Source organism: Bubalus bubalis, chromosome 24, assembly GCF_019923935.1.
Source record: "Bubalus bubalis isolate 160015118507 breed Murrah chromosome 24, NDDB_SH_1, whole genome shotgun sequence".
NCBI lineage: Eukaryota > Metazoa > Chordata > Mammalia > Artiodactyla > Bovidae > Bubalus > Bubalus bubalis.
In genome coordinates, this window is record NC_059180.1 from 40,095,521 (window position 1) to 40,121,491 (window position 25,971).

The following is a 25,971-nucleotide window of genomic DNA, read 5'->3' on the forward strand; positions in this document are numbered from 1 at the left end:
TGCGACTTTCATGAGGCAAAGTGTGATGCTTCCTCTGAGAGGTACTTAAAAACCAAACAAAAACAAGACTTGAAACAAAGAGAAAAAAATCAAGAAGTTCGTGAGGAGACATAATGAGGGGCTCCCGCAGGGTAGAAACACAGAGATGAATCCACGGGGCCCAAGAGGAGCCCCTTGGACCAGCAGGTCCCACCATGTCAGAACCACACACTGACGACAGGCTGGAGATGATCAGATTATCTGATCTGACAATGGGGTGTGTGTGCGTGTGTGTGTGTATCTGTGTGTGTGTCCCCCGAGTAGTCTAGTCCCAGGGGTGTGTGTGTATTTGTGTGTCTCCCGAGTACAGTGTAGTCCCAGGGGTGTGTGTGTGTGTGTGTGTGTGTATCTGTGTGTGTGTGTCCCGAGTATAGTCTAGTCCCAAGCTGGTCAAGGACCTCGCCGCCAAGGCCCGCAGTAAGCTGGGCAGCAGGGGCCGGGTCGCCTGGGAAGCCAGGCAGGCAAGGACAGAAGCAGCCGCCACGGGGACGGCACAAAGAGGTCAAACAGGAGACCAGACAGCAGGGGACAGCGGGCAAGCTTTGGTGGGAGGGACCCTTCTCTACGCTGAAAACAAGTCACCAAACAGAATAACACACACGATACAAGGGAACAAAAGGAACCTCTAATTACAGAAATAACCACAATTTACAGGAAAACACGCTGGAGAAGACCTTCCGCGAAGATAACCTACAGACAGCCAACACCTGAGCTCCAGAATGCACACAAAGCAGCTTTTATGGGTTAAAACTTTTAGAGAAAGCTGAGCCAAGGACACGGGCTGGAAATTCTTCCCAAAGAAATGAAGTGGCCCCAAATTCGCCATCAGATCAGATTAGTCGCTCAGTCGTGTCCAACTCTTTGTTACCCCATGAATTGCAGCACGCCAGGCCTCCCTGTCCATCACCAACTCCCAGAGTTCACCCACACTCATGTCCATCGAGTCAGTGATGCCATCCAGCCATCTCATCCTCTGTCGTCCCCTTCTCCTCCTGCCCCCAATTCCTCCCAGCATCAGTCTTTTCCAATGAATCAACCCTTTGCATGAGGTGGCCAAAGTACTGGAGTTTCAGCTTTAGCATCGTTCCTTCCAAAGAAATCCCAGGGCTGATCTCCTTCAGAATGGACTGGTTAGATCTCCTTGCAGTCCAAGGGACTCTCAAGAGTCTTCTCCAACACCACAGTTCAAAAGCATCAATTCTGTGGCGCTCAGCCTTCTTCACAGTCCAACTCTCACATCCATACATGACCACACTTTGTTGGCAAAGTGATGTCTCTGCTTTTGAATATGCTGTCTAGGTTGGACATAACTTTCCTTCCAAGGAGTAAGCGTCTTTTAATTTCTTGGCTGTGGTCACCATCTGCAGTGATTTTGGAACCCCCCAAAATAAAGTCTGACACTGTTTCCACTGTTTCCCCATCTATTTCCCATGAAGTGATGGGACCGGATGCCATGATCTTCGTTTTCTGAATGTTGAGCTTTAAGCCAACTTTTTCACTCTCCTCTTTCACTTTCATCAAGAGGCTTTTGAGTTCCTCTTCACTTTCTGCCATAAGGGTGGTGTCATCTGCATATCTGAGGTTATTGATATTTCTCCCGGCAATCTTGATTCCAGCTTGTGTTTCTTCCAGTCCAGCGTTTCTCATGATGTACTCTGCATAGAAGTTAAATAAGCAGGGTGACAATATACAGCCTTGACGTAGTCCTTTTCCTATTTGGAACCAGTCTGTTGTTCCATGTCCAGTTCTAACTGTTGCTTCCTGACCTGCATATAGGTTTCTCAAGAGGCAGATCAGGTGGTCTGGTATTCCCATCTCTTGAAGAATTTTCCACAGTTTATTGTGATCCACACAGTCAAAGGCTTTGGCATAGTCAAGAAAGCAGAAATAGATGTTTTTCTGGAACTCTCTTGCTTTTTCTATGATCCAGCGGATGTTGGCAATTTGATCTCTGGTTCCTCTGCCTTTTCTAAAACCAGCTTGAACATCAGGAAGTTCACGGTTCACATACTGCTGAAGCCTGGCGTGGAGAATTTTGAGCATTACTTTACTAGCGTGTGAGATGAGTGCAATTGTGCAGTAGTTTGAGCATTCTTTGGTATGGCTCCAAAGAAAGACACCGAGCCCTACTCCTCTGGCTCTGGTTCTCCTGGGGTGCGCTGGGGTGCAGTGACTGCAGGAGGGACTCGCTGAATACTGCAGGAATCCCGCTCCCAGGAATTTACCCTCAGGACGCAAAGACAGCAAAGAGGAGGACGCATGCTCACAGCAGGAACAGTCCCGTCCGGGAACCTGCAGACGCAGGGCTGGCCGTCTCCTGGCACAAGGCCTCTGCCCGCACGCTCCCTCCCGGCTTCTCCCGAGACAGGAGAACCACGGTGGGCAGGGCGGGAGCAGCCCAAGCTGGGTGCAGGCTGGATGCAGCGGCTGCGGTGAGAAAGCCCAGGAGCAGCGTGCAGAGTAGCTGGGCAGCAGCCACAGCTCGGCAGCCCACTCACTCGGCTGACCGACCAGTCAGCTACCCTGAAACGTGTAAGGACTAAGGAAGCATTTTCATCTTTCACTTCCAAAAGTCAATCCCCACTTTCCTGAGGGGAGCGCCCAGGCCCCACCCGGCGCTGGCACCGCCTCTCTGACAAGCGTGCAGACCCGAGTCAGAGACACACCTGACTCTGAGCACATAGGCGGCGTATGGATGCGGCTTGAACGCAGCCCGCTGCCCCACAGCCTCTGGCTTCCACCACTCAGGTGCCAGCTGCCCATGTCACTTCACATGGGGTGACAGGGTAACCCCCTTTCCTGACTCCAGAGCCAGTTCCCTCCTCCTCACCCTCTCCCACCCTACCCAGACCCTGAGAAGGCCCACCTCAAGGCCACCGGCCCAAGGCTACCGGAGACTACACCAGAAGTCTCCGAGTGTCGTTTCTTACAGGTTAGCTGCCACATGGAATCCAAATCCCCAGGAATATATTTTTCATACTCCGTGACACCAGAACCCACCCATCACCTTACACTGGGACTGGATCCTGCGCCCTGACGTGGTCTGACAGCACCCAACACTGGTTCGCTGAGTTATGGAGATCTTCCGAATCCTGACCAATTTCATTCTATGATATCAACAAATCAATCCACAAACATCGCTACGTTTCTCCTCAAAAGCATTTTCTCTTTTAAGCACTGGGAAGGTGTCAAGCTGACAGTGACGGGTAAAGTTTCCCCAAATTCTAATTTTCACTTGAAGGCTGTGATTTTATCACTGGTAACAAACACTAGCAGTTGTTTTCCCTGAAGCTACAGGCTCATTCCATTCATTTCCCAGAACAACACTGGTTGAACAGCTGAGTGGATAACCCCAACTGGCAGGCAGACCTTCCAGTGGAAACGGGCTTCCAGAAGCAGACCAGACGTCCAGCTCCCAACGAGGTCAGCACGCAGAGCTGGTCCTGAGCGGCCTCGCCCCGGAGGCCGGGACAGCAGGAGGCGTTCTGCAGCCCTCTCACCCGCTCTGCAGCACACTCCCCAAACGCGTCCTCCCTAGCAGGCTGCTTGTCTTCCTCTGCCTGTGACCGGTGGCTGTAGAGCCGGCTCTTCCCGCGCCGCCTGGCCCCGCAGCTGGCGGGCCTGCCCACGACTGCTCTGGCACCACCGCTCCACGGCAACGCATCTGTCCCAGAAGAAGTCGTGATATCCAAAAGGGGTGCCCAACACGGACTGTCCCACACACGGCGCTTCCTGCCAAGCCACACAGGGAAAATGTAAAAGAACACTTTCTTTGATGGCAAGCTGGGGCAAAGGCCTGCAGACAAACGCCAGCCAAGGAGTGAGTGAGTGCAGTCCCACTGGAGGTCTGTCCACCTGGAAGGGAGAGAGCCACGTGGAGGCAGAGACACCAACTCTCTCCCCACGTCAGCAGCCACATCTTCAATCCAGTGAGTCATGGACCATGCTCGTGGCCCCAGGGGCTGTCGGCAGGGCCAGTGGCCTGAGACTCTTTGGACTCCCAGCGATCTACCACACCTAACTCCTCGCTAAGGCGCTCCAGGGGCTGCACGATGTCTGGGTTGGAAAGAGCTCGTCACGTGTCACTTACAACATTCCATTCTTTTCTCTCTGAAATTCTGAGTGACTGGTCTCCAGATGCTGCTGCAACTTCTCGGGCACCAAAACAGCAAAGATACTGTTCACAGACACAACACTGCGAGTTGCTCAGACCCCACAGGCGGGGAAAGCAGCGTCTGTCTCGCTTCTGTTTCATGCGCTTGTGCCCAGTTTCTCTGGAGTTGATTTCTCCCTGCCAGGCTTCAGAGAACTCAGGGTCTTCCTCTTGGCCCTGCAAAAGCTCCTCTCTGCCCGTGCAAAAAGTGAAACCAAGAAAACGCTTGAAGACAATGTCCAGGCAGAGAACCTCTTTTCAACAGGACCAAGACGGAAAGCAGAAAAGAAACACACCAACTCAACTGGTTTTCCTTTTAAGAATTTGCAACTTCCCCTCCCAAAAATATGATGCACAAGTAGAATAAAAAGATAAACTGAAGAAGAATGCTTTCTCAACAAACAAGGAACAGTCTTCATATCCATGGCGCTGAAAAGTCAATTTTCAAAAGACGCAAAAGGTACACCCAAAAAAGGGTCAAAGGACACAAAAGTACCTCAAAAAATAAATACAAGCGGCCAACACACATGGAAGAGGTATGCCCCGACCAGAATACAGGCGCCCGTTCACACAGCCCATTTCTAGAGCAGCCAGACGCTCAAGGGCAGGGGGGCCCTCGGGAAACACAGGCTCTCAGGCGCCGTGGACACTGAGCACTGCCTTCTTAAACAGGCACGCCCCACCCCGCCACCTCAGGGCGCACCATGAACGAGGCAAATGAGAGCCACGTGCAGAGGGTGATCTAGAGCCAAAGCTCGGAACATCCTAAACACTCCTCCAGGGAGTGGTGGATATACTAGCTAATCCCAGTCCAACCACACTGCTGGCGTGCCTGGCCTGCTGAGCCCCAGGAGGCCAACCCCACACAGCCCCCAGCCAGTGCTCCAAACACCTACTTCCAGTTCGGCGCTTCGAGGGTTGGGTCCTCATGTGCAAAAGGCAGCTATGCGCGCCCGGGCCCTGACGGCAGCGGGGACAGAAAGCGGGACCCGCGGCGCTGCTCACGCCCGTGCGTCCTTACCAAGGGTTTCCGCTGGCCTGCTTCTCCAACAACAACCTCTTCTCGTCTTCAGAAAACTGTAAGTCCAGTTCAAAGGAGTTCGTGTCCAGGTCGTGGATGTACTGCTCGATGTTGCTGCCCACCCGCTGGGGCAGGCCCGTGTCCACGGCCGACAAGGAGTGCGAGGAGGAGGACGCGGACACCTGCATGCAGCCGAACTGGCTCAGGAGATTGTCGTACTGCGGGGAGAGCAGGCAGTGAGCGTGGCGCCCGGCTCCCCTCCGCCCCCAGCGTCCTGACCCCCCTGCCCTGGAGGGTACCCCATGGCCCACATCCTGAAGGTCGAGCCCCCAGGGAGACAAGCTGCTGACCAGGGGCCCCGCTCGGAGTACCCTGACCAGTGTGGGCCACTCAGACTTCTCCTCACTACACAGCTGGCCACCAAGCCTGAGGCTGGGCCCGACCTGCCCTGCGCCCCACTTCTAACAGCAACCTCAGAAGCTGTTCACCCCTGAGAGAGGGGGTTATCTTCAGTCCTGACCTACAGGAAGGGGAGAGCCGGGACCTGGGCCTGCTGACCTCCGTGGGTCCCATGCCGCCCTGCAGGGTCAGGATTAAGGCGGCGACACCAGAGCTCTCACCCTGGCAAACACGATGAGACAGCAGACAGAGGGCCTGCACACGACAGGCAGGAGTGTATACACGCCCGGTGGAGCCAGGGTTCCCGGGCACTGAGATCAGAGACAACGACTCTCTTGGAGCCCAGCCAGCAGAGCGTGGCCCTCTGTGGGACCCCCCCTGCCACAGGCCCTGGGGACCCTCCCCATGACAGCATCAGGGCTCAAGGGTCTGGTCGGCCTCTAGGGCCAAGGTGGAAGTCCTCTGCGTGTGCAAAGGATGCGGAAAGCTGGAGCCAGTGAGACAGGGAAGCAGACCAGAGCAGGGTGGGGCACAGATGACTCCCCATGTCTGGGTCTCCTTGAGTCTGAGCATAAAGGATATTTTAGGGCAAAAGAAGGGGGATGTACAGCTTTAAACGGTAGGTTGAAGCCATAAAGAGGCGCTCTTGATCTCCAGGAGGCGATGCCTGTTGTAATTTTAACTCACCTGTGAGTGACTTTTAAGATAAACTTTAGAATTCCTCAGTCAACTGAGGTGGAGCGCTATATATGACGACTGGTTGCAAGCCATAATGACAGAAATCACACCAGAAAAATGGACCGCAGCTGACAATAAAAACATCTGAAACTGCACACAAACACGGCCTTCCCCAGAAGAGTTAAGGGACCAAGCACACCAAGGGCCTCCGCTGCCCACCCCGCAGGCCTAGAGTCGGGTGCTAAGAGCCGACGGCAACCAGCGTCCATCCTCGATGCTACGTGCCCTGAAAGCGCAAAGCAGCGGTGCCCACCTCTCTGGGAAATAGAGGAAGCACTCCAGAATGTCTCCAAATACACAATTATAAAGACACCAGCTAAAACCCAAAGACAGAAGCCCACCAGGAGAACTGGTGCCCAGGCTCTGGTCCAATCTCTTTGGGAAAAATTAACTAGAGGAAAAGTGAAAGGGACGCACGCGCCCCAGGGCCTGGCACTCTGTGCTTGGGGCGGACAGAAGCCTCTTCAGTCCCAGTGGGGACCTCGAGGCCAGTGTTCGCCGCCCTCCATCACGTATCTCCACTGGCTCTCGCTCCGGCCACCGTCCCCCCGGAGGGACGCCCCAGTGTGGCTCACGTTGCCATAGCAGTCCTCGTCGTCTTCCGACATGGCCGGCAAGTAAGCCGTGAGCTTCGGGGGCGTCTGGTGATGCAGGTCCTCCCACGAGATGGACTCAAAGAACGGGTGGGCTTTCAGAGGGCCATACCCCTCCATTTCTTCACAGCCTAATCGCTTTGTGGCATCTAAAACCTGAAACAGAAGTCGAGACAAGTCAGCATTAGGGTTAAAACACAATTCTGACCCAAAAAACTCTTCTGAGTAGTTCTCAGTTCTTGGGGTCTCTTGGAACTTGGAAGGACACGGAGGGCTGGGAACAACAGAGTCACCCTCAGGGGTCCTTTCACTTTTCTGGAGTCTCTGCCCCTCCTCACACAGGTGCAAACGAATCACGACATTAAAAGTTCACAAATAATGGCAAGTATCCTCTTAAAATCCTAAAACAAGAAAGAGGAGCTCACTGGCTTCAATAAGAGAATGAAGAGTTCACCCAGAGGGCTCCAAGGGACCTCAGCATCCGGCTGCCCCCAGCTCCATGGAGGACGCAGGCCTCCCCCACTGGGGACAGCGCAGGAGGGCCAGGCGGGCAGAGGCAGACGCAACCCTCTCACCCAGACCAAGAAGAGGGAAGGCGTGGAGCCAACACACACCAGGGGAAAGGACACTGCAGTTTCCAGAACACACACACTGCCTTCCCGGGCACACTGTCCCTGTGCTGGCGTCTGACGCCTCACGTGCCCGACTCTAAGGCGGACGCCCACCAACGTCGCTGGGCGGAACTCACACCACCAGCCACACAGCACAGCCAGCCCCAGCGCCCCGCAGCCTGAAGTGCTGTGTGTGCTGATGGGCAACTGCAGAGCGCTAGAGTAACTTCCTGTCTTAACTAAGGTCAGAAATCAGACACCTGGGAACTGAAAAGGCTTGATGGGAAGAGACTGGAGACACACATCTACCTACAACCATTACCTACCCTCAAACGCCCTTTATTAAACACGGTGCCACCAAGGAAAGCCCCTCTGACCACAAGACGAGAGGGACTCAGGGGGTGGCTACTGGATGAGCTCACCAGAAGAAAATGCAAAACATTTACCAGAAGTTTTTCCACAAGATCTCTCGCCTTAGGAAAGAATTTTTCAGGAAAGTCATACTCCAACTTAATGATCTTCTGAAATATAAGATACTCATTTCTGTAAAACAAGAAAAGCCGTTATTCTGGGTGGGGGCACACAGATCCCAGCCCACCACAGGACAGAGCTGCAGCCCTCCGGACCCAGCCGGCTCCCTCTCCCGCAGAGAGCCACCTTGGTCACTGAAGAGCCGGCAGGACAGGCCCCCCCCACCCCCTGGGACCGCCCTCTCCCATTCCTCATCAGGCTGCTGCGAAGGGGCGGCCAGAGCCGGGAGGGGTCTCTTACCCGGCTCGGAACGGAGGCAGTCCTGCCACAAGCTGGTATATGATGCATCCAAGTGCCCAAAGGTCTGAACTTTACGGGAAGAGAAAACACAGGAGAGTGACATTTGTAACTTCAGAGGCGAGCACAGTTCATGTCCCTCCATCTGTTCACGCCACCCGATTCAGCTTCTCACCCCTTCCTCTCCTTTAAAACCAAGTCAGTGTGCGGTGGAGACCTCACCTGCTCTGGGCTCCCCTTGAGGGGGCCTCCCTGCTGGGCCAGGACCAGAGGGTCCCGCACACACCGCGGGCGCTGCTGGGCCAGGTCAGGTGCCTTCCTCGGGGGCAACCAGCGCCCCCATAGGCCTGGCCTGACCCTGACCAGGGACCAGTGGTCACTCCTGAGGGCAGCAGCCACTGGCAGAAAAGCCCCTCCTCCAGTGCCAGGGAGGGCACAGGCTCAGAGTCCCTCCTCGTCACTGTTGCCCTTAGCACACGGACGCCGTTCGCGTGTCAGGCTGCACACGGAGCACTTCTCTTGCACTGCCTGGACTCGTGGAGAACAGCCCGCCCCTCAGGAACCAGCTGCAGGAAGCCTGGAGGGGCTGCCCTGCTCCCACCCACGCCCTCCCCTTGGGGCACTGCAGAGTCCTACTGAGAACCACTTTGCATGCTTTATTTCCTCTGTCAGTTCTGCGTTCTACTCCCAGCTCAGCCCTAGGAAAGCACCAAGAGGCAACTCGCCCTGCACAGCCAGCTGCCGCCCTGCAAGCCATAAACGTACAAGGCTCGTGGGGTGCTGGACATAGGCAGCTCCAAGAGGCCACACCGGGCATTCCGAAGACGAGCTCACAGGTCGTGGGCAAGACAACGGGCCGGTTACAGGGCTGGGGGCCTGAGTGGAGGCTCTGTCCTCGGACCCGCATCACCAGCACGGCAGGCGGATGAAGGACTCGATGTGAGTTAAAAACGCCACAGACCAGAAATCTGAGTCACAACACACAGGTCGGGTGAAGGCATGTTAAAAACAAGCGTGCATTCTCAATGACTAGTTCTTAACCCTTGGCGTCCTCTGCTGTCTGGTGTAGTTAACAGGGGGAGCTACACGAGACAAACGCTGACAGAAAAGCACCGGCCCCGTGCTGCGACAGTGTCCAGAAAGGGGGGCGGGCTGTGTGTGTGTCGGGGGGCTGCCTCCCTAGCCGTCCCGGGTCATCTCCAGGGAGCAGGACCGCTAGCAGAACCAGCCCCGGGCTACCCTTCCACAAGCATCTTATCGTTTAATGTTTTCTAATGCGATGAAAAATAAAAGGGGAAGCCAGTGAACATTTCTGGAAAGCAGTATGCACCAATGATTTCTTTAAATGCTCAGTTAAACAGAGTTATTCTATTCTTGAAATTCAAAGCAGACCACGGGGCAGCGTGGTGCCCGGCCACTCAGGCAGGAGCCCGTCTTCCCCGGCACAGGCTGTGTGCACGCGGGAGGCGCGTCAGGCCACGCCCGACACGGGAGGAACCACAGCGAAGCTGGATAAACTACACTGAGGTCATAGGTGAGGAGACCACACAGCTCTGAAGAGATTTCTGCCAACACTGTGAGTGACATGGGAGATGTCCATCAGCTAATCGCAGGGAGTGTGATTCAAAACTGGTCATTCAGTGTGATTCCAGCTGTACAAAAACTACGTAAACACATATACAACACACAGAAAAAAGGAGCTGGAAAGACGGCCACACCAAACCACTGTCTGTGACTGCAAGCGGGTCGGAGACCGTGAGTGCTTTCTGTTTTTGTTCTGACTGCTTGCCTTAAGGAATCTCAGTTCCCCGACCAGGGACTGAAACCGGGCCACAGCAGCGGAAGTGCTGAATCCTAACCACTAGGCCACAGGGAACTCCCCATTAATTGCTTTCTTTTAATCTTCATATTTTCTAAGAATTCTTTATAATGAAAAGGTATCATTTTTATAATCAGAAAAAAAAATTCATAACTACTTTTACATATCACATGACTTTACGAATTAAAAGCATAAAGGATGCCCAGTGACGTGCCCCTCAGCCCTGGTACAGCCAGCTGTCCACACCCTGTGTGTCCTGGTAGAGGTCTAAACGCACAGATGAGCGCCCCTGTGCCCTCCTCTCCTCAGCAGAGCCTGGAGACCTTCCTCTATCAGCAGTGAGAGCTTCCTCTTTCTAAAAGTGACTCCAACGAGAGGAAAAGCCGGCTCTCGGCCAGCAGGGACACACTGGAGAGGCTGGCTGAGCGCGCCTGCAAGAGGGCTCTTCAGCAGGGCCCCTGGGGCGTCTGGGACCTGCCGTCCTGGGGCTTTCACACTGTGGGACGCTGGGCGGCACCCCCGGCTCCACCCAGTGCCTCCCGGCCGTGAAGTGTGACATCAGAACTGTCTAGACCAGAAGTCCCCTGGCGGGAGAACTGCCCCACGGGGAAGCCCTGACCCACAACAGCGTCTGGCCACAGGAAGAGCTCCAAGTCTGTTGATTCGGTAAAACAACAAAAAAACAAAAAACCAAAGAGCTCAGCAACTGCTAAGATGGCCAAGTTTTCCTAACATCTTTCTACCCATCATGTCTGTGCCCTGTGGATCCATCCACTCCCTAAGAGTTTTTGAAAAGCCTTCAGGCTCAGAAACAGCTGCTGTGCCCAGAACCATCCTCAATTCTCCTGCCTCTGGCAGGGGCTTGTCGCGCCAGGAAGGCGGCCGTGCAGCCCACGGGCACAGACACTGGCCGTGTGGGCCCTGGTCAGCTCTGATGGCACCTGCGGGCCCAGGGCCTGGCCCAGCGCAGGAAGAGCCGAAAACACCTCACCACAGAACCTGTCCCTGAACCCTGACAGCCCACTCCTATTGCCGCCTCTCCGTCCTTGCCTACCTCACGCCTGCTCCAGACAGCCCCCCAGATGCCCCAAGCTCCAGACCATTGGCGCCCACCTGCTTTACCTCCACTGCCCACTGCCCGTCGCTAACCCTCTCCACGCTCCGGACCTCCCTCTGGGAACAACATCCCAGCCCCTGCACTTCTCATTTCCACAACTGAGGCCTCTGCCTGGGTCCTCCAGCCTGTGGCCACCATTGGGCCTGGCTCCTGGAGGGCCGGCTGGGCCTGCCCTGCACTCTGCAGAGCGTGGCACACTCAGCAGCTGACCTGAGCAGAGGTGGCGCCAAGGCTCCCCGGGCTCCAGGCCACGGCAGGAAGCCTCGGGTCAATCAGACAGACCTGCTGGCCATGCTGTTCCCCACTGCACAGTCAGTAGTTCCGACAGGAGCAAGACCAAATCTCAGAGCATAAAAGCAACCACCACCCAGGAAGGATAAGCAGTGACAATAAAGTTAACACGCAGGTTATCAAAGGAAAGATGCTGGCTAAAAGGCAAAACGCTAACTTCTTCCAAAGGAGGCTCAGCGAGGTAAAGGCCATGAAAGGCATTCTCTTAACTACTGATTTCACCTGAAAGAAGTACCAGCACTTTAGAGGAGAGAGAAGCATGGGTCAGAGGAAAGCAGGTTACCTCTTACAGGCCGATTTCTCTGTGAGCAGCTCTGGAGAGACATACTGGGCTGTTCCCACAAACGAGTTGGCCCTGGCTGATGAGAAGAGGGGAGAGGAGACGGTCATGCTGCGCCAGCGCTTCCACCGTGGATGCTGCCGTCGGCGTTCACCTCTCAGGACGCCGTGGTCACCCGCCATCCGCCCATACCCTCCCGAGAGCAGGACTTGTTGGGGACCCCCTGCACCCCCTTCTGGTGCCCGCCCCTGCCCCGAGGCTCCCAGGTGGCCCTGACTCCAGGGCAGTGCTCTGGCCCGCCCTCCTCCCGCCCACACCCCCCGAGTGGCCCTCGCCCAGCGTGCTGTCAGCCGGGAGCACCTTGCAGACGGGCTCCTGTTTGCTCACCGCTGGAGCTGGGGTGCCTAAACCAGCCCTGCACACATGCAGTGTGGGGCCAGGACTGGACCCCCCTGCAGGGACACCCTCTCCTCGTAACAACCGCTCATGGAGCCAAGGGGCCAGAAGGGGAATACGACTCGGGCGGCCCGACCCCCTTGCAACATTCTGTCCCCACTAGTCCTGGACTGCGCGTGCAAGGCTCTCCAAGGTCAACTGCAGCCCTGCAGGGTCTGGTGCCGGCTGTGAGGAGGCAGACGCCGCATCGCCCCAGGGGATCCCGGAGCCCTGACAGGGCTGCACTGTGGGCACGGCCAGTCCGCGTGCCCCCCGCCCCCACCCCCGGAGGCGTCCCCGTGATGGGGACGGAGCAGCCGCTCTTGTCCTTACCCACAGCCAGAGGACACGGGGCCGGGGATTCCCGTGAGCATCCTGCTGTCAAGTACTGTCACCCCACCGGTGGGTCCCCAGGGACACCCACGGCACCGGCCCCTCTGATGGCTCCCCACAGGGCAACACAGAGCACCTCGCCTGGCTCAACACTCGCGGGCTCCAGACACAGGCCCTTTCACCTGGCCTGACCCTCTGCGGTCAAGCTGACTTTTCCTTCACCATCTTTAATAACCTGGGCTAGAAACTACTGGTCTCTCTGTTCACCTGAGCCGACCTGGGAAGTGCGCCAGGTGCAACGTGACACACCAACCCCTGAGAGGGGCCCGGCCCTGCAGGCTCACCTGAAGTCAGACAACGCTAAGAACAGGGACAGGCCCCAAGGCGAGGGGCCCGCCTGCTGGCCCCCTGCCTCAGCTGTGGACAACTGGCTCCCAGACAGAGGGGGTGGGAAGCGGCTGCCATCACCAAGCGGGCAGAAGCCAGGGGTGCACCTAAGCACGCTGGCAGGGCGCCAGACAGCCCCTCAGCAGGACCTCTCCAAGCCCACAGGCCCAGGGGCTGTAGCAGCACTCTCTCAGACACGAGCTCCGGCCACGCACGCCGCAGGGCAGCCAGCCCGGTGCGGACTGTTCTAGAGCTGGGGAGGCAGGACAGCTCAGAGCGCCTTCTCATCTCTCCTTCTCGAAGCCCACCACCCGCTCCACCCAGAGCTCCAGTCGGGGGGCCACGCTGCGCCTCCCGCACAGGCTGAAGGCTCTGTCCTGGGCTCTTTGGCTCAGGCCCGCCTCAAACAGCCTGATGGGGTGCGGCTGCCTGCAGTAAACCTGCCAGACTGTGCTATGTCTGCCCACAGCTGGAGTCTTCACCGCACACAGGTACAAATAACCTAATACCAGAATGGAAAGGCAAAAATGCCCAGGGCCCGTGGCCACACCACTTCTGCATGCAATGGTCTGCTGCCCGCTGGCCACAGCGGCCCTCCGCTCCCCACCTGCCATCCCTGGGGTGGGCACCCAGCAGGGCTTCCCATGGGGGAGACCTCCTGACTGCGTCTAACGACCTCCAAAGGCTGAGGAACACAGACAAGGCCGCCCTGCTGCCTCGTCCCCATTTGTTCCCAGGTTTGGTCTCCAGGCCCTGCAGCCACCAGGGCCTCCCCAAGGGAGAGAGAGCTGGGGATTCTTCCTCCTGACCCACCCCCCAGGCCACAGCCACCCCCCGCCCCAGGCGCACCCATGACAGAGGCCCCGCACACCCCCACCCAGCGCCCTCCTGGGGCCGAGGGGTGCTCAGTCCTGCTGGGGGAGCCAGCTTCTTAGGGCCTCGCGACCTGTGACTGGTCCCCAAGGTCAGGGACTCTTCTGCACCTGCCAGGACCCGGATACACCAAGAGCTCGGAGATGATTACAAGAGGAAGAAAACACAGCAGGAGCCGAAGCCCAGTGAAAACTTCAATCTCACAATGAATCACTGACGCGTTCAACACAGGACAGCCATCAAACCAGCGACGAGAGAGAATGCACAGCGCTGACTGGGCGTGAGGAGGGAGGCCGTGCAGTGCCACCGGTGGGGATGTGAGATGATGTCACTCTAGGGAGCAACTTTCCAACAAACACCGAAAGCCACAGAGAAGAGGCAGGTGTGCCCTCTGACCCGCGGTCCCCCTTCTGGCACCTGAGCCTCCAGGATGAAGTTGGCACAGACAGCAGGACAAACGCCCAACCCGTCAGGGGCTGGGCCGCGCGAGACGCTGTGCCCGGGCAGCGTTCCTGCTCTGTTCAAGAAGCGTGCATTTCTTCCAGGATTTATTTTTTTTTAATGCTACTATTAAAAATCTCTAGAAATATATTTTATATGAAAAGATATGCATTACACATAATTAAATAATTCAGGCTATCACAAAGTATGCAGAGGCATTGATGCTTTGCAATAGCTACATTTTGCATAAAACAAAGTGGACAGGACACGCACACACACCCCCCCCCACTGCACAGCAGGGCTTTAAAGAGCAAATCATGATGGCACTGGACCGGGTTGCTGTTGCTGCCACTGCTGTAAGTTTTCTGGGCCTACATCTGCTTGTCTCCTGTGACCCTTGCTGCTTCCTCTTCCCAGGAGCCCCACCTTCTTAAAGGGACTCCAAGACCCTGGGAGTGTACTAAGTCACACCCCCAGGAAGGAGCTCTTTCATTAGTCTAGAGATGAATCACTCCTCCACAGTATGGAAAAGAACTCCTGTCCTCAGAATGATGTTCTAAAGACATAAAGTAAAATACATAAGACTATACACATAATGAAAGTATCAAAACATTAAAGTAATAAACGCATAAGGTACCAGTATCTGGTGTCTTTTTTTTAACGCACTAACAAGATCCGGCGGTGAGCACGAACAACAGACCAGGAACCGTGCTCACTGGGACAGGACACGCACACATCTGTGGTTTCTACTGACAGACGTCTGCTCCCACCTTCAAACTGAAAAAAATGCTCCATTTCACTGAAAGGTTAGTGACAACAAGGACTGTCCTCCTCTCCAGCTTCACAAACAGCAGGTTTCTATGTGAAACTCAGGTAAGAGCCCTAGAGCACAGGAGCAAACCACAGAGATAATCCAGTTACTTCCCCTGGAAGCTCAGAGATGAGCCAGAGGCAAACTCCCCCAGGCCCTGGAGACCAGGCCCAGAACCACTGTGGACCTGAGCTGCCTCCTCCAGGCCACGGCCCACTCAACAGGGGCCACAGGGTCAGGCCAAAGGAGGAGTGTTTGCGCTGGGTTTTTATCTCCACCCTCCAAGTGATTCAAAACACCTGCCCAGTACCCTGGGCTGGAAACCACTCTGGCCACCACAGATCTGCAAGTCGGACCCCGAGGTGCTGCTGAGGTCAGAAGACACCCACACTGTCTCCAAAGCTGAAAGTGTAGACTGCCGCTGACTTACCCGTGAACCCACATGCAAGGCACAGCAAACACCCCACAAAATGTGCTTGTTAGCCCTTGGACAGAAGACAAGCAAACTGAATCCAGCAACACAGAGAGGAGTGTGCACCACGACCAAGTGGCAGTTATCTTGCGAATGCAAGGGTGGTTCAGCACGTTAAAAACCCATCAATTTATGACATCACATCATCAGAATAAAGAACAAGGACATCCCTGGTGGTCCAGTGGTTAAGAATCCACCTGCCAATGCAGGGGATGCAGGTTCGACCCCTGGTCCAGGACGATCTCACATGTTGTGGGGCAACCAACCAAGCCCGTGCACCCCAGCTACTGAGGCCCGCACGCCTAGAGCCCCTGCTCTGCAACGAGAAGCCAATACAATGAGCAGCTCGTGCACTGCCAAGCAGAGTAGCCCCGCCTGCCACAACTAGAGAAAGCCCGTGCATAGCAACGAAGACCCAGCACAGCCATAAAGAAATGAAGAACAGAGCACAAAACCCACATGACCAACCTGATCAAGAAATGCAGAAAAAGCATCTAACAAAATTCAATGCTCCTCATGACGAATTATGAAACAAACTAGGAACAGAAGGGAACATCCGCAACCTGATAAAGACACCATGAAAAACCCACAAGGAACATCACACTCAGTGGTGAACATCAGCAGTGAAAGACTGAAAGCTCTCCCCCGAAGATCAGTAACAAGACAAGGATGCCTGCTCTCGCTATTCAACAGGAGGCTCAAACCAGGAAAAGCAGGAAAGAACGTGAGGCAAAAGGCATCCTGGTTGCAAAGGAAGAAGTAAAACTATCTCTAATGACAGATGACACCATCTTGTACATAAAAGGTCCCCAGGAAGTTGCTCAAGAACTATCACAAGTAATACACAAGTCCATTCAGGCCGCAGGACGTAAGATCAGTACACCAAAAAAAGGTCAACTCTATTCCTAAACACCCTCAATGAAAAATCTGAAAATTAAGAAAACAACCACATTTACAATAACCTCAAAAATAAAATAAAAAATACTTAGGAATAAATTTAACAAAAGAAGCACAAAGCTTATAATACCAAAACCTACCAAAAAAATTTGAAATTACAAAAGCTATACACAGAAAGACATTCCACAGTGAAGCATCAGAAGACAATACTGTTAAGACAGCAGGACTCCCAAACTGACCTATCCACGCAACACAAGCCCTGTCCTGATCCCAGCTGGCTGTCACTCAAGCAGTTTTCACAGTTCACCAAGGCTGCAGCCTGTATGAGAACTTCATCCCTTCCAAGGCTGAATGACACTCCACGTTCAGAGAGCCACGCTTCATCTATCCGTTCATCCGTTGATGGACACCTGAGCTGTTTCCACTCCTTGGTTATTACAAATAAAGCTGCTATGAACAACTGTGTACAACCTTTTATATGAACGTTTTTCCGTTCTCTTGGATATATTAACTAGAAGCTGAACTGTCAATTACAACATAACTATGCTTAACCTTGTAAGGAACTGCCAGACTTTTTCAAAGCGGCTGCATCATTTGACAACCCCACCTGCAGAATAGGAGGGCTTCGATTTCTCCCCATCCTTGCTAATGCTTCTTATGGTCTTTTCGACCACAGTCGTCTTAGTGGGTGTGGAGTGGTGTCTCACTGTGGGTTTGAGTTGCATTTCCCTAAGATCTTGAGCATCTTTTCATGTGTTTATCAGCCACTTGTTTCTCTTCTTTGGAGAAAATATCTATTCAGACCCCTTAAAAATTTTTTTTTTGTTATAAGTTCTTTATATATTGTGGGTACAGATACAGAAGCTGAATTTTTTTTTTCCTCTTCAACCCCATGGGTTGTCTTTTTCACTTTTTTTTTTAAAATTAAAAGCAAAAATTTATTGATCAAATGGTCATTTCCTATAGACTAAATTGTAACTGACATTCTTACAAGTGTGCATGACATTTGCAAATTTCAACATACTAAACTGAAGCAAGAACAGGGAGCCCTCTCTTCCAGAGATGGTTCTCCTGGAGACCTTGTATTAAGCCCAAGCCCAGACATACAGGTACTGCGCTCTGAATAAAATCTCCATAGGTGTGCAGTCCCTACTGTATATTGCTGCGAGCCAGCAAAGGCAATGGTGCTGAGAAACACAGAAGGTCTTCAGTTCAGTTCAGTTCAGTCGCTCAGTCGTGTCCAAATCTTTGCAACCCCATGAATTGCAGCACGCCAGGCCTCCCTGTCCATCACCAACTCCCAGAGTTCACCCACACTCACGTCCATCGAGTCAGTGATGCCATCCAGCCATCTCATCCTCTGTTGTCCTTCTCCTCCTGCCCCCAATCCCTCCCAGCATCAGAGTCTTTTCCAATGAGTCAACCCTTCGCATGAGGTGGCCAAAGTACTGGAGTTTCAGCTTTAGCATCATTCCTTCCAAAGAAATCCCAGGGCTGATCTCCTTCAGAATGGACTAGTTGGATCTCCTTGCAGTCCAAGGGACTCTCAAGAGTCTTCTCCAACACCCCAGTTCAAAAGCATCAATTCTTTGGCGCTCAGCCTTCTTCACAGTCCAACTCTCACATCCATACATGACCAGAGGAAAAACCATAGCCTTGACTAGACGAACCTTTGTTGGCAAAGTAATGTCTCTGCTTTTGAATATGCTATCTAGGTTGGTCATAACTTTTCTTCCAAGGAGTAAGCATCTTTTAATTTCATGGCTGCAGTCACCGTCTGCACTGATTTTGGAGCCCCCAAAAATAAAGTCTGACACTGTTTCCCCATCTATTTCCCATGAAGTGGTGGGACCGGATACCATGATCTTAGTTTTCTGAATGGTGAGCTTTCAGCCAACTTTTTCACTCTCCTCTTTCACTTTCATCAAGAGGCTTTTGAGTTCCTCTTCACTTTCTGCCATAAGGGTGGTGTCATCTGCATATCTGAGGTTATTGATATTTCTCCCAGCAATCTTGATTCCAGCTTGTGCTTCCTCCAGTCCAGCGTTTCTCATGATGTACTCTCCAAAGAAGTTAAATAAGCAGGGTGACAATATACAGCCTTGACGTACTCCTTTTCCTATTTGGAACCAGTCTGTTGTTCCATGTCCACTTCTAACTGTTGCTTCCTGACCTGCATACAGATTTCTCAAGAGGCAGGTCAGGTGGTCTGGTATTCCCATCTCTTGAAGAATTTTCCACAGTTCATTGTGATCCACACAGTCAAAGCCTTTGGCATAGTCAAGAAAGCAGAAATAGATGTTTTTCTGGAACTCTCATGCTTTTTCCATGATCCAGCGGATGTTGGCAATTTGATCTCTGGTTCCTCTGCCTTTTCTAAAACCAGCTTGAACATCAGGAAGTTCACGGTTCACATACTGCTGAAGCCTGGCTTGGAGAAGGTCTTAAGGATGCTAAATGGCAGAAAGAGATAATGGAAGCACAGGAAAGTGACAGGCACAACAAAAGATTGCGCCAACGTTTCTAAGTTTCAAATGCTGTTGAAATAATACCTGCCTCCCAACTCTGTTTGTACTGGGGCAAAATGACAGTGTCAAAAAGACCCCCATGGGATTGGGTGTTTCTACAAAGACTTGGTAACACTGAGCGGCATTCTCCCCCTCAGACCCATGGTCCTCACATTTGGCTTCCCCAGACCACTCAGCCTCTTCCCTCTGGACTTTGGCTCTGTTAAATTTCTATACTGTTTTTTTTTCAATTTCACCAATTTCTGCTCTTATTTCTTTTCTTTCATGTATTTTCTTTTCTAAATCCTTTTAAATTTATTTCTTAATTGAAAGATAATTCCTTTACAGAATTTTGTTGTTTTCTGCTAAACCTCAATGTGAATCAGCCACAGGTATACATATATCCCCTCCCTTTTGAACTTCCTTCCCATCTCCCACCCCATCCCACCCTTCTGGGTTGATACAGAGCCCCTGTTTGAGTTTCCTGAGTCACACAGCAAATTCCCGTTGGCTATCTATTTTACATATGGTAATGCAAGTTTCCTTATTACTTCTTTCCATGCATCTCACCCTCTCCTCCCCTCTTCCCAAGCCCATAAGTCTATTCCCTACATCTGTTTCTCCACTGCTAAGTCACTTCAGTCGTGTCCGACTCTGTGTGACCCCACAGACTGCAGCCTACCAGGCTCCCCTGTCCCTGGGAGTCTCCAGGCAAGAACACTGGAGTGGGTTGCCATTTCCTTCTCCAATGCATGCAAGTGAAAAGTGAAAGTGAAGTCGCTCAGTCGTGTCCGACTCTTAGCGACCCCATGGACTGCAGCCTACCAGGCTCCTCCGTCCGTGGGATTTTCCAGGCAAGAGTACTGAAGTGGGGTGCCATTGCCTTCTCCGGTTTCTCCACTGATGCCCTGTAAATAAATTCTTCAGTGCCATTTTTCTAGATCCCATATGTATGTGTTTGAATACAGTATTTATCTCTCTCTGACTTACTTCACTCTGTAAAATAGGCTCTAGATTCATCCACCTCATCAGAACTGACTCAAATGCATTCCTTTTTATGGCTGAGTAATATTCCTTCGTGTGTATGTACCACAACTTCCTTATCCATTCATCTGTCGATGGGCATCTAGGTTGCTTCCATGTTCCAGCTATTGTAAACAGTGCTGCAATGAACAACGGGATACACGTGTCTTTTCAATTTTGGTTTCCTCAGGGTATATGCCTAGGAGTGGCGCCGCTGGGTCATATGGTGATGTTATTCCTAGTTTTTAAAGGAATCTCCATACCGTCTTCCATGGTGGCTGTCAATTTACATTCCCACTACAGTGCAAGTGCGTTCCCTCTCCTCCACACCCTCTCCTGCATTTACTGTTTGTAGACTTCTTGATGAAGGTCATTCTGACTGGTGTGAGGTGATATCTCGTAGTTTTGATTTGCATTTCTCTAATGAGTGATATTGAGCATCTTTTCATGTGTTTATCAGCCATTTGTTTATCTTCTTTGGTGTTTAGTGTTTATCTTTGGAGAAAACGTCTATTCAGACCCATTAAAAATTTTTTGTTGTTGTTATGAATTCTTCATATACTCTGAGTACAAGTCCCTTATCAGATACAGGAGCCAAAATTTTTTTTCCTCTTCAATCCCACAGGTTGTCTTTTTCACTTTCTTAATGTATCAAAGCACCAAAGTTTTAAAACTTGCTCTGCTGCTTATGCTTTTGGTATTGTATCTAAAGAACCACTACCTCACCCAAGGTCATAGAGATTTATTCCAATGCCTTCTTCCAAGAGTGTAATTGTTTTAGCTCCTATATTCAGATCTCTGATCTATCCAAGTTAACTTCTGTGCACGGTGTGAGGTGGAGTTAATAATGTTTTTGATGAACTGGTCATCAGGACAGTGAACCAATTCACACTTTTCAAAAGCTGTAAATAAAGGGGAAAGAAGCGAGCATTTATCCAGTTTTTCCTTTACAATCAATGTCACTAGTTAACCAAATAGTGGCAAAGGATAAGTTTCTCTTTAAAGAATTCCAGCTCCAGAATGAAAGAACTGGGCTACGATCACTCTGCATTCTCTAATGAACAGATAGATCTAGGCCATTGCAGCTATAAAGGGCTGCTGACATCACAGAGGGAGAGATGACTGGACATTACATGCTCCCAAATGAAGAACATGCTACGCACACCAGCCGCTAGGTAAAAGGACTGAACCTGAACGTCATCAAGCAGCCACATCCAACTCCCGACTTTCAAGATGTACAGAGGGAAAGGAGAACGCTACAGGACTCCACAGAGGTGCCATCGACAAACTCTGGGAAGCTCTGCGAGACAACGACCTGGTTTCTTCAACAGACACAAGAGAAAAAAACAGAGATGCCAAGAAGCTACAGATGAAAAGAGCAGCTGCAGAAAAGTGGAGGCTTCTGTCTGAATCTTCCTTCCACCAGCAAACCCTCTACCCACCCCAGCATGTCTGTCCCCACCCCCCATCAAGGTCCTTGTCTCCCGGCTACCCACGAGCCCCAGCAGAAGCACAGGCTCTACGTGGGGGTCCCTTCAGCAGCGTCTCAGGTCAGGGCAGTTCTGTCACACCTGGCCCCACACCCAAGGTTCATTTTCAGGGTCATTTATTAATTCACACACGGGCCTTGAGCTTCTTGCAACCTCACTACACAGAACTTCATGGTCTCTCTACCCCAACACCTGAACACAGTTTTCTGAGTTAAACTGCCATTCTGTAAACCTCGAAGTTTATCATTTCCAGTCAACAAACACCTAAAGGGCTGAAAGATGCCTGCATCCCACCCTGGCCGAGAAGCCCCTGGCTAGCTAAGACACCCAGGCTCTCCTCTACCCCAGGTAGGCTGTCAGCAACTGTCACGGCACATAATCCAGCTAGGAAACACCAGCGAGGGGCAGTGGTTAGGAGGGTCTGCAATGACGAACGTGCACTGGACCAGCAGGAAAAGCCAGCCCCCACTCACTGTGACCTTACAGAACGTGTGATCGGCGTGCTGGGGCCACCACCCCTGCCTGGCATTTGCACACAGGAGACAGGCAGACAGTGGGCATCGTGAATGTGTTTCCCCCCGCCCTGGGGAACCCACAGTGCCAAAAGGAAGAACTGGGAGCTGATCACACTGAGCCCACACCCCTGCGTGGGAAATGAGAACAAACGAGACACTCCAGAAACTTCCAGGAAGATGACTAGGGAGGGTGAGCCACGGCAGGCGTCCGAGGCCCTGTGACAAGGTACAGAAAGCGCCTGGGGACCCAGCACCACTCAAGGCCAGGAGGACCAACCACGGATGCCGAGGAAGCCTCCTCCCGGCCCCCACTAGACCAGGCACTCACCAACCAGGCCTCTGCTAGAGCTGCCCGGAGGCAGGGGCTTCCCTGAGGAACACTCAAGCATCTTCTTTACAACAACGAAGGTACTACAAACAACTGTCCCTAAAGACGGGCACAAGGCACTGCACTCCACCGGTTTCTAAGGGGATTTGGATCTGAAGCCTGGAGCGGGGTCTGCAGGAAACGAAACACACACCTTGTTTACTCTCTGGGGATAATACTTTCGCTGTTCCAAAATCTGTGATCTGGATGTGCATGTCTTCATTTAACAAAATATTTTCTGGTTTCAGGTCCCTGTGAAAGCAGATTTTCACACTTGAGATGAAATATTTGAAACAGTAACATTACATACTCCAAATTTAGCTAAAAACAAAATGAACTGGTTAATACCTATAATCTGTATAGACGAACAACCAAGAATACAAGTCTAAAGTTAGCACCGAACAGTATCAACTGATCCAGTGAGGACATTCGAATCAATCATTTCATAACTGCTATCATTTTAATAAGCTTTTAACTGAAGTATAATCTCTCATGTTTATAAAGAACCTTTAAACCTTCTGTGGTATCATTACACAATCAATGTGAATCAAACCATCACAACGCACACCTTAAACTTAGGGATGTCAACTACTTCTCAATAAAACAAGGAGGGGAAAAATGATTAAATGATAAATTTTTATGTTATGTGTATTCTACTACGACTACCACCAAAAAAAAATTTATAAGAGGAAAAAAAAAGCTCAAATGAATACTTTCAATTTGACTATTGGAAAATGAGACCAGAAGTAAGTACATACAGAAGCTGACAAAATAAAAGCAGCAGCCAAGATGGCGAAGAGAATCATTAGCCTGGTGAAAAAGACATCTGACCGGTTTCACCTGGTACTTCAGGCCCACGGCCTCTCGGCGCCAGGTTCTTAGTTCTCACAGGGAGGCAGCCCGCCCTCCAGGAAGGAGACCAGAGCTGAGCCCAGGCCTGGGGAGCAGCCGGCAGCCCCCAGCTCGGTACCTGTGGACGATGCCCTTGCCGTGCAAGTACTCCAGGGCGGACACCATCTCGGCCGTGTAAAAGCGGGTGCACGTCTCATCAAATGAACCGATTTTCCGAATGTATTTAAGTAGTTCTCCATTTTTGGCATAACTAAGGCCAAAATCTAAACATCGCATGGTTAAGGAAGACAGCAAAAGTCATTCTTTTAAACTAATCTTAGCAGCCCAGTAGCAATTTTTTTTTAATTAATGAAAATTGAAGGTACCTGTGGCCAGAGACAGCTGCCCCGCCCCCAGCCAGGCCCTCCACAGACCTGCGGAGCTGGGTCTGGAGGGATCCCCTGGCCTGGCTCCAGGACAGGCCCCCGGGGGTTCTCACCAACAGCACAGAAACACAGGCCTCTTAGCCAACTGCCCCTTCTGGACGCCCGTCCACAGAAGACCCCCGTGGGCTCTGTGAAGAGAGCGGCTGGAGATGCGGGCAGCGCTTCCACCCTCACAGCTTGCGCCAGCCTCGCACCTCAGGCTGTGCGGCGCCAAGTCACGGAAAGGCTCCTGAAAAGAAGGCTCCCGGCATATGTGAAGTGAGCAGTTCCGGGGGAGAAACCCTGTCTGGCTCACTCTGACTCTCTCTGTGGTCCCCTCTCCCCTCAGACACCGCAGTGTGCCGTTTCGCTCCTCTTCTCCCTTTCTCAAAGCGGACTAAAGGCTGACGCGAGTGACAGATCCCACAGAACTGCTTCCTCCCCATGGAGTACGGCACCTCTTAATGGAAGCTACAGGCCGCCAGGGACGGGGTGGCCCAAGGCCTAGCCCACCCTGAGCAATGGCGCCGGGGGTGGCCTGTGGTCAAGGTGTTCCATCTGGTTTCTGTTCCCCAAGGCCCTGCATCGCCCACGGAGGAAGGTGCCTGACACTGTGGCGCAGGGAGGACAAGGCCAAGAGGGAAGAAACCAGCAACCGAAGCTGCTCGAAACTTTCTGACTGGGCCCCCTCCGTGGCTACCCAAGCCCTTCCAACTAGAACAACGTGTAACAGGCAGCTGAAGCGGAAAACCAACCTTACTTCCAGGGAAAGCAAAGGGTCTCAGCCAGGGCCCCTCCCTCCCTGCCTTGCTCCGACCCCTCCTCAGGGAAGGCCGGCACCCGTGGCCAGCCTCGCCAGAGGCCTGCAGACTCCAGCCCAGCCAACTCTGAGCAGAGGTCCCACCGGCCCTGGACTGGCCACGGTGCATCTCCAGCGCAGGAGCGCGGTCTCCCAGAGACCAGCAGCCCCCATGAGAGGCTTGGCCATGGGGCCTCTTCTGGCTTCACAGGTTTTGCCCCTTATCTGCCCACTCCCCGAGTTCCTGTTTCCTGTGTGAAGGACACTCTGAGTTCTCTGCCCAGCCAGGGAGCTAGTGACCGACGATTCTGAACATGACAGATGCTGAGGATCACGGCTCCAAGCCGGTGTTCTCTCTGCCCACACACGTTCCTCATTCCCCAGGAATACCCTCAGACCTCATGGCTCCGCTCCTCCTCCCCAGCACAGCGAAGGCCTCAAGGCAGGAGACGAGGCTGCTCTCTCAGCAGGAATAGGTGAATTCCTGGGATGAGGAGCACAGGCCCGTGGCAGAGCCGGAGAGCCTGCTGAGCCCAATGCCTGCACTCTGCAGGCAAACCCAGCCCAGAGAGGTTAAGCAACTGGCTCAAGGTCACCCAGCCTGGAGCGCAGCTTCCTGAGGGCCAGTGCACCATGCCTGTCCCCAGGCTGCAAGAGGACACCGAGGGCGGGCAGGGGGCGGCGGAGGAAGAACGCAGGCTGGCCCGGCAGCAGCCCTGAAGCCCCTCCAGCTGCACCCCTGCTAGAGGAAAGGCACCCTGGCCGTCTGGCTCCAGTGCCCAGCCCTGCCCCGCACCCAGGGAGGGAGGGCAGGCGGGCTGCTCTGAGTTCAGCCTCTCTTGGGAGCAGGGACTGAGTTGGTCAAGCTGAACCTCCAGAGGGCGAAAAGGCTGCCAGAGCCCAGGAGTCCCCTCGCGGACCAACCTGCCTGCTCTCAGGCTGTGGCAGGGGGATCTCCAGGCTCTGCCTTGTCTATCCCGGGGCGGAGGTTACCCCTGCAGTTGCAGGAGGCGCCGTTCTCCCCAACAGGCACATCACGGCTACAGGGAGGATGCCGTGCACGCTGGGGATCTGCTTCAGGCAGAGTGTCTCCTTTACTTTCTCTTTCAACACATTGTGCGCCACAAAAGACTTTGAGTAGAGTGCAAGTCCCCCCCCACCCCGGGTCTCACTCCTATCAAAGGTAAGTGAGCCCTTGCAATCTCCACAGGCTTTCAAAGTGGTCTTAAAAGGTCAAGAGCAACAGATACTGTTGGACAAAGACCTAGAGTCCCCTCCACCTGCGTTACTCTGGCCAATCCCGTCCAAAATCAGACAGCAAGCTCACTCACCCAGCCTTAGGGCCTGCTCCCACGGCTCCTGACCCTGGGAGGAGGCGCCATCAGCGTGTGCGACTGCCGGAGCCTCCCAGATGACAAGACGCATTCTCCAGGGGCCCTGCTGGAAGCCCAGGCCTGGGACTCCAGAAAACTGGCCAGAGAGCCCCACAGGCTCAGAGAGGAGCATGGGGTACGAGGGGTCAAGGCGGCCTCAGAG

General features: G+C 53.1%; 1 protein-coding gene across 2 annotated transcripts in view; it reads right to left on the reverse strand.

The window, feature by feature from the left end:
* The window catches only part of PDPK1 (3-phosphoinositide dependent protein kinase 1), a 64,989-nt gene that overhangs the window by 7,968 nt on the left and 31,050 nt on the right, over positions 1–25,971 (reverse strand). For both annotated transcript variants that reach the window (XM_025275071.3, XM_044936159.2), the window contains exons 5-11: positions 23,351–23,495; positions 22,535–22,632; positions 11,833–11,908; positions 8,326–8,394; positions 8,001–8,097; positions 6,926–7,099; positions 5,214–5,431 (exon numbers count right to left, since the gene is read on the reverse strand). In XM_025275071.3, the coding sequence (XP_025130856.1) occupies positions 5,214–5,431; positions 6,926–7,099; positions 8,001–8,097; positions 8,326–8,394; positions 11,833–11,908; positions 22,535–22,632; positions 23,351–23,495 (877 nt within the window). The remainder of the gene's footprint in view (positions 1–5,213; positions 5,432–6,925; positions 7,100–8,000; positions 8,098–8,325; positions 8,395–11,832; positions 11,909–22,534; positions 22,633–23,350; positions 23,496–25,971) is intronic.